Source organism: Nicotiana tomentosiformis, chromosome 4, assembly GCF_000390325.3.
Source record: "Nicotiana tomentosiformis chromosome 4, ASM39032v3, whole genome shotgun sequence".
NCBI classification, from domain to species: domain Eukaryota; kingdom Viridiplantae; phylum Streptophyta; class Magnoliopsida; order Solanales; family Solanaceae; genus Nicotiana; species Nicotiana tomentosiformis.
The window spans coordinates 13,304,327-13,313,404 of record NC_090815.1 but is presented as its reverse complement, the minus strand read 5'-3'; the positions used below and the strand labels follow the sequence as shown (position 1 = coordinate 13,313,404).

Genomic DNA, 9,078 nt, shown 5'->3' with positions numbered 1-9,078 from the left:
ATAGTCATAACACTAGGAGGGTTAAGGAGACATTCCACTTTGGATTAACAAGGCAAACATTTTAAACACATATGAGGTGAACACGCTAGGCTTTCCAGAATGAACTCAGAATAGAGCATTAGCCATAAAGTGTTTTAAACCTTAGGGGGTCTAAGCCATGAGGGGTTAGATAGGGTCATAGTCAGGAAATGACAAACAGGCAAACAAGAACTCGATGAGAAGCCTAATCATGCTGAGTATAAAACAAAGATCTCACAGTCAAAAAGGTATCGTGGCATGAGAACATATTATCTTAAGGTTAAACAGAACAGGCAGCCTCAGAACTTAAGCTAGTCAACTATGCATGATCATGGAATCTGAATGTATTAGGATTCAACTAGAAGCATAAACAATATAAAAGAATGCAGGATTGACCCAACACCAAAGACAAAGCAACAGGTTTGATTAAAGCATTGCGACAACAGAAGAATGAGAGAGGGTTCTGGTGGCCTTGGAGTTTAGCCGGTCAAGAGCCAAGAGTGAAAAAAGTATAGAAGAATGAGAGTTGAGAGAACAGTAGCGGTAATAATAGTTAAGTAATGAATCCTTGAGAGCTTGAAAAGGAATAGGGATAGGGGGTTTATATAGTGGTAGAAATTGAACAATCAAACATGGAAAAGAGTTAATCAATAACAAATAAGGAAAGAATATCACATGCAATCACTAATAAAACTAGAAAATAAGAAAAATTGAAATTTCAAACCCTAGTTCGACGGAAATCAAAGATTGGCCAAGGATCTTGGTAAATCGGGCCCATATAACCTGGTAGTGAGTGTATATAGATGAAATATCATCTAAGTCTAGAATGTCTGGAAATGATTGTGCTTGATTTAGGACGGTATGCTTTCCAAAGATAGGCAAGTATTATGTGATACCAAAACCGTGTAAATAACGGAGAGATCGAGCATATATGGAAGAAATATCATGGAGAGATTTTATATTAGAATTGGAATTGGGGGGGATAGAGGAAGCGGCTATTAGGGTTTGAGAGGATAAGGGAGTAGAGAGGGTTCAAAGGCGACTGTCTCTAAAGAATGGGCTAGGGTTTGGGGCGTGTGTAATTAAAAGGGTGGGGTTATAATAGGCGTAGCGGGTCGTTTAAAGTGGGTCGCGACTGAGTTAATCACAGGGGTCATTTGGATTAGGCTCTGGGGGTTATTGGGCTAAGGTGTGGGTGTTTGGGGGCCTAATTCGGTGAGAAAATGGCCTGATTTAGGCCACATTTTAAAATACATACAATTAATTAAAACAAATTATTAAATTGTCTAATAAAAAAAATATGAAATAAATGCTTAAAATTAATAACTCAGAATTATAAAAATATAGAATGCTATTTTGGCATAACTGATATAATAAACGTAACTATTTATAGAATATAGGTTATTATTTGGAACAATTGTGTAAATAGCTAAAAATACGAATGTAACTATATAAATGAAGTAACAATATTATGAAAATAATTTAAAGGGATAATTGATACATATTTAAATAATTTAAATGCAAGAAAATCAATTTTAAATATTTAAAATTATAGAAAATACTTGTATGACTCTTGTGAATTGGTGATGACGCGGGAATGATATTTTAAAAGCATATGTCACATTTATAAAAACATGAGGGCAAAATTGGGCATCCACAATGATCAATAAAGTCATGGGGGTTATCATGTTGCTCACCTATAAAGACAGGAGGATGTAGCCCGGTCCATCTATCCAATAGCTTCTGCGGCTCGCCGGCCGCAGCTGGTCTGGGCTCAGGTATAGCTGTTGCAACCGGCTGGGCTTTGCCCACGGGTAGTGCACTTGAGGTCCGATATATGGAAGTTGCATGCCCAGGAACCTCAGTGGTAGGGGTCGGTGCTCCCCCTCCCGCCTGAGATATGGATGAGTCTGCTAGAAATAAACCAGCCTGAATCATAGAATACATGAACCGCAGCACACGGACCGTGACCACCTGGAATCCTGGTGCGGACATGAAATCCCTTGGGGCTGGCTCCACTGCAGGCACCTCGCCCTAATTCTGAATAGCAGGATCCTCCACAGGATCCACTGGTGGTACAAATGGAAAATCTCTGGGACATCCTCGTCCTCTACCACGAGTTGGAGCCCTCCCTTGGCCTCTAGCAACAAGGGGAGCAACTCCTCCATGGTCAGGTACATCTGTCGCGTGTGTTCCTACCATCTATGAGATAATAAGAGAAAGATACTTAGCACAACATCAACTGCACGATAGGAGATGAAGAAAGAGTAGTTTCCTAGCACCATATAGCCTCTCGAAGATAAGAACGGACGTCTCTGCACCGATATGCAAGACTCTATTAGGCCTGCTCATAACTTGTGAGGCCTACATGAACCTAGTGCTCTGATTCCATGTTGTCACGACCAAATTTCTCCTATAAGTCGTGATGGTGCCCAACACGGTGAACTAGCCATGTGTTTATTCTTTTTAACAATTTCAAAATAGTTGACTTCTATTTATTAAGTAAATAAGAGGTGAAAAATTTAATAAAATAAAACATAAACAAATATAAGAGCAAGTGTGGTGTAATAAATACTCAAAAGCCATCAAATTCTGCTGGCGTGTTTCCAAGACCTGGTGTCACAAGTGTATGAGCTACTAGTAGAATATACAAAACACTAAACTATTGTCTGAAATAGAGTATACAGGAAGAAATGCAAAAGAGAGACTTTGCGTGCTGAAGAACGGACTCGAAAAGCATCTCACCACTAGGCCTACGGGTATCGGGGGTGCGCGTCGGGATGACTGCAAGATGCACCTGCCTCAAATCCTACATGATTAGTGCAAAAGTGTAGTGTGAGTACATAAACTTTCACGACCCATTTCTATTATAGCCCGTGATGGTGCCCAACACCATTGTTAAGCAAGCCAACACTGCACAACTAGTGACTTCCCCCTTAGAAAAATTTGTAAACGATAGCTTTTTCCTTATATAAAAAAAAGATTTAGAATTTTGAAATTTTTAACATAAATATTTGAAATCCATTAATACTAATCGTAATCATATGAGCAAACCAAAACCATAAGTCTACTAGTGTGTGTGCCAAGACCTGGTGTCACAAATATGTTGGCAATCTAGTAGAATATACAAAACAAAGCTAGCCTACTGTCTGAAAGGAAATAGAAAGGAAATAAGAGAACATAAGAGAGACTGCAGTTGCTGCAGAACGGCTCAAAGGGACAGCTCACCGAGAAATCTCGAGCTGGGACATCAATCTACGCGTCGGACTGGTGGCCAGATGCACCTGCCTCAAATCCTTTACAATCAAGTACAGAAGTGTAGCGTGAGTACATAAAAGTATGTACCCAGTAAGTATCTAGACTAACCTCGAAGATGTAGTGACGAGGGGTCGACTCCGACACTCACTAGGGCCAATAATATAATAATATGTGATTCTAAATAAGCATGATACACATAACTAACAATAAATTCAGAACAAGAAATAATTGTATAGTTCTTTCATCATATTTAAGAAACCAAAATACTTCGTTCATTTTAAACAAATGATCTCTAAAATAGTGATTTATACCAATTATAAATAGGACTTCCACTTCTATTATCACACAAAAAATCTACTTAGGACGTTCGGCCGATCCAATCATGAAAATGTAAAATATGCACTGCCGAGGGTCGAACGGTGCGAACCATAGATGTATCTATTAACCTGCCGAGACGAACGGCTCGCTCCCATGAGAGTAGTGGAAATAGTCACCCCGCTCACGGAATATACTTGTGATGCAGTTAAATATAAATATAACATAATGTTTCTTAATTCTTTTCAAAATATTAATCTACTTCAAACCTTTGAAATCTTGAAATCCTCAACTTAGTTCCATTCAATGCAAATAAAAATAATGTTAAGATAACGGTACCCACAAAACATGGTGTAAGCCTAGAACTACCCAGACATAACAAGAATAGTAGCTACGTACGGACTCTCATCACTTCGTGCGTACGTAGCCCCCACAATTTATCATATATTAATTAAGTTCACCTATGGGGAAACATCCCTCTTACAAGGTTAGGAAAGAGACTTACCTCACTTTAAGGCCTACTTCCCGGTCCAAGCTTATGCCCAAACCCTCAATTTGGTGCCGAACAATCCAAAACTATCCAAAAAATGTAGAACTAATCAATATAGGCTTAAAAGTTCATGTCCCTACTATATAAGAAATTTACCAACCCTAAATGCAAGATTCCAAAAATTCACCCCCCCCCCCCCTTCGGGCCCACGTGCCCGGATTCTTGAAATTTTCAAAGAAAGTTGTTACACATAACCTTAGGAACATAAATATGTAATTTTCATTAAGTTCTGTAACCATTTTCGTGCTACAACTCCATTTTTATCAAAAACCTAGGTTTTCCTCTAAACCTATGATTTTTACTAATTTACATGTTATAATCTACCCATAAGCTATGTATTAAACTCACATGAGGTAGAAATTACTTACCTCAACTAGTTGATGGAAATCCCCTCTCTAACCAGATCCAAAATCGCCCCCAAGAAGAGTAAGGAGTGAGCAAAAGTGCTCAAACCCAGATTTAAAACATCACTGCCCTTCAGCGACTTCCGCACTGCGGTTCCCCTTCTGCGGACAACTCGTGCAGATGCGGACCAAAGCCAGGCTGCCTCGTCTCGCTTTTGCGCCCAGGTGATCGCACCTGCGGCCAAGCATCGGCAATAAACGACGTGCATCAGTGACACTGCCTGCTCATGCGATGCCTGCCTTCGCACATGCGCTTTCGCAGGTGCGGTCCTTATTCCGCTTCTACGATGGCTGGGCAGCCTATGCTGCGACGCATCTGCAATCATGGGGCTCACACCTGCGAGCTCGCACCAGTGGCTGACCAAGCGCAGGTGCGATTATGACAGCAGCTAGAGCTTCAGCTTTGGCTTCCTAATTCCAACTTGGTCCGAGCCTCGTCCGATTGACACTCGGGGCCCCTGGGGCCCCGTCCGAACGTACCAAGAAGTTTGAAATCAGAAAACGGACCCGCTCGAACTCTCAGAACGCCCGAAACAAAATTAAAACTAAGAATCACACCCTAAAACCAATTGAATCAAACTTAAGAACTTCAAGTCCTTCAATTTACTTCCAATACGCCGAAACATACTTATACTACTCAGAATGACACAAAATTATGCGTGCAAGTCTTAAATGACACTACGGAACTATACCTGGTCTCAGAATTCCATTTGGATCTCGATATTATCAAAACCCACTCCAAACCAAATTTTAAAGAACTTCTAAAACCTTCATGAACCAGCTTTCACTATTAGGCGCTGAAACGCTCTCGGGTCATCCAAAAACCAATCCGAACATATGCCCAAGTTCGAAATCATAATACGAACTTATTGGGACCGTCAAATCCCGATACCGAAGTCGTTTACTGAAAATGTTGACCGAAGTCAAACTTAGCCTTTTACGCCAACCTTAAGGAACCAAGTGTTCCGATTTCAACCCAAACTCTTCCAAATCCCGAACCAACCATCCCCGCAAGTAATAAATCAATAAAAGCAAGTATGGGAAGCCTTATTTAGGGGAACGAGGTTCTAGAAATCAAAACAACTAGTCGGGTCGTTACATTCTCCACCTCTTAAACAAACGTTCGTCCTCGAACGGGTTTAGATTCATACCTGAAGTGTTGAATAAGTGTGGATATCTACTCCGCATGTCCACCTGGAATCCCAGGTCACCTCCTCGACTGGTTGGCCCCTCCACTGAACCTTTACCCGGAAATCCTCTTGGATCTCAACTGGTGATCCTGCCTAGCAATAATAGCAATTGGCTCCTCCTCATAGCCCAAGCTCTCATCTAGCTGAATAGTTATGAAGACTAACACATATGACACATCGGCATGGTACCTCCAGATCATAAACACGTGAAAAAATGGATGAACCCCGGATAGGCTGGGAGGTAAATTAAGCTCATAAGCAACCTCCCAACTCCCCCCAACACCTCAAATGGGCCTATAAGCCTTGGGCTCAACTTGCCCTTCTTTCTGAATCTCATAACACCCTTCATCGGCGAGACTTTCAAGAGAACCTTCTCGCCTACCATAAATGATATATCACGCGCCTTCTGATCCGCGTAACTCTTCTGTCTGGACTGTGCTGTGCGAAGTCGCTCCTGAATCAACTTTACCTTTTCCAAGGCATCCTTCACCTGATCAGTACCATATAGCCTAGCCTCGCCGGGCTCAAACCACCCGATGGGAGAACGACATCGCCGACCATATAAGGCCTCAAATGGAGCCATCTCGATGTTGGACTGATAACTTTTGTTGTAAGAAAACTTGGCCAAAGGCAAGAATTGGTCCCACTATCCTCCAAAGTCAATCACACATGCTCTCAGCATGTCCTACAATATCTGAACTGTCCGCTCTGACTGCCTGTCGGTCTGTGGATGAAATGCTGTGTTGAGCTCTACACGGGTTCCCAACTCACTCTGTAAGGCTCTCCAGAAATGCAGAGTGAACTGAGGTCCTCTATCTGATATGATGGAAACAGGCTTACTGTGCAACCAAACTATCTCCTCAATATAAATCTGGGCCAACTTCTCTGAAGTATAGGTAGTCGCAACCGGAATGAAGTGTGCTGACTTGGTCAACCTGTCGATAATGACCCAAACTGCATCAAACATCCGCAAGGTCCGCGGCAATCCAACCACAAAGTCCATAGTAATGCGCTCCCATTTCCACTCAGGTATAGTCATCTGCTGAAGCAGGCCACCTGGCCTCTGGTGTTTGTACTTAACTTGCTAGCAATTTAAGCACCTAGCCACGTACTCAACTATGTCTTTCTTCATCCGCCGCCACCAATAATGTTGTCTCAGGTCACAATACATCTTCGTAGCTCCTGGATGAATGGAATACCGAGAAGTGTGCCTCCTCTAGAATCCTCTCCCTCAAGCCATCGACATTAGGAACACATAGGCGACCATAGAGTCGCAGAACACCATCCTCGCCAATATAAACCTCCTTGGCACCACCCTATAGTACCGTCTCTCTGAGGACTGCCAAATGCGGATCATCGAACTGCCGAGCCTTGATCTGCCCCAATAATGAAGACTGGGCAACAACACATGCAACAACTTGGCTGGGCTCGGAAATGTCCAACCTCACAAGTTTGTTAGCCAAGGACTGAATGTCCCAAGATAATGGTCTCTCCTCTACTAAAATGAATGCCAAGCTACCTATACTCTCTGCTTTCCTGCTTAAGGCATCCGCGGCCACATTTTTCTTGCCTGGATGATAAAGAATGGTGATGTCATAATCCTTCAGTAACTCAAGCCATCTACGCTATCTCAAATTGAGATCCCTTTGCTTGAACAAATGTTATAAGCTGCGATTATAAGTATAAACCTCACATGATACCCCATACAGATAATGCATCCATATCTTAAGAGCATGGGCAATCGCGGCCAACTCTAAGTCATGCACAGGGTAATTCTTCTCATGGATCTTCAGCTGACGTGAAGTATATGCAATAACTCGCCCCTCCTGTATCAAGACACAACCCAAGCCAATGCGTGAAGCATCGCAATAGACTGTATGCATCCCCAAACCGGAAGGTAACACTAGAACTGGCATTGTGGTCAAAGCTGTCTTGAGCTTCTGAAAGATCGCCTCACACTCATCGGACCAATGGAAAGGAGCACCCCTTTGGCTCAATCTAGGCAAAGGTGCCGCAATGGATTAAAAGCCCGGCACAAACCGGTGATAATAACCTGCTAACCCCAGGAAACTCCTGATCTCAGTCACCGAAGTAGGACGAGGCCAACTCTGAATTGTCTCAATCTTCTTGGGATCCACCTTAATACCTTCTCCTGAAACCATATGCCCCAAGAATGCCACAGACTCTAGCCAAAACTCATACTTGGAGAACTTAGCATATAGCTTCTATTCTCGCAAGGTCTTAAGTACCACTCTCAAATGTTGCCCGTGCTCCCCCGGGCTACGTGAGTAAATCAAGATGTCATCAATGCAGACAATAACGAAGGAATCAATATAAGGTCTGAACACTCGGTTCATCAAATCCATAAACGTTGCTGGGGAATTAGTCAAGCCGAAGGACATCACTAGAAACTTATAATGACCATATCTGGTACGAAAGGCAGTCTTCGGAACATCTGAGTCCCGGATCTTCAACTGATGGTACCCCAATCTCAAGTCAATCTTAGAAAACACCCTGGCGCCCTGCAACTGGTCAAACAAATCATCAATACGTGGCAACGGGTACCTGTTCTTGATGGTAATCTTGTTCAACTGGAGATAATCAATGTACATCCGCATAGTTCCATCTTTCTTATTCACAAATAACACTGGTGCACCCCAAGGTGATACACTCGGTCTAACAAACCTATTTGCCAATAACTCCTCAAACTGCTCTTTCAGTTCCTTCAGCTCTTTCGGAACCATACGGTACGGTAGGATAGATATAGGCTGGGTACCTGAAGCCAAATCAATACAGAAATCAATATCACGATCTGGCGGCATGCCTGGAAGGTCAGAAGGAAACACATCGGCAAATTCCCGGACTACTGGCACTGAATCAATCATCGGAGACTCTGCGGTGGTATCCCGAACATATTCTAGATACGCCAAACAAGCCTTCTCGACCAGATATCGTGCCTTCACAAAAGAGATAACCCGACTAGATGTACTGACGGAGGAACCCTTCCACTCCAATCTCGGCAACTCTGGCATCGCTAAAGTAACCGTCTTGGCATGACAATCAAGGATGGTGTGATATGGAGATAACCATTCCATGCCCAGGATGACCTCAAAGTCAATCATATCAAGTAACAGAAGGTCCGCTCTAGTCTCGTAACCACAGAATGTAACCACACAGGACCGGTAGATCCGATCCACAACCATAGCATCACCTAAAGGAGTGGACACACAACCAGGAGTACCCAAGGACTCACGAGGAATAATTAGGAAATGAGCAAAAAGATGTGACACATATGAATAGGTAGACCCTGGATCAAATAATACCAAAGCATCTCTACCACATA

The 9,078-nt window shown here is 42.7% G+C and overlaps 1 protein-coding gene across 1 annotated transcript; it reads right to left on the bottom strand.

Annotated features, from left to right (window-relative positions):
• Positions 1–6,420: 6,420 nt before the first annotated feature.
• LOC138909286 (uncharacterized) lies at positions 6,421–8,557 on the bottom strand. The gene is made up of 5 exons (XM_070200470.1): positions 8,249–8,557; positions 7,985–8,015; positions 7,789–7,887; positions 7,179–7,305; positions 6,421–6,670 (listed from the first exon to the last, which is right to left on the bottom strand). The coding sequence occupies exons 1-5, from the start codon at positions 8,555–8,557 to the stop codon at positions 6,421–6,423; spliced, it is 816 nt and encodes a 271-aa protein (XP_070056571.1).
• Positions 8,558–9,078: the final 521 nt, after the last annotated feature.

Coding starts and splice junctions, on each gene's coding strand:
- LOC138909286 (XM_070200470.1), bottom strand. CDS start 8,557: ATGCCGCCAGATCGTGATATTGATTTCTGTATTGATTTGGCTTCAGGT. Junction 8,016..8,248: donor ACCAGTTGCAGGGCGCCAGG/GTGTTTTCTAAG, acceptor TTACTCACGTAG/CCCGGGGGAGCACGGGCAAC. Junction 7,888..7,984: donor ACGGGCAACATTTGAGAGTG/GTACTTAAGACC, acceptor ATATGGTTTCAG/GAGAAGGTATTAAGGTGGAT.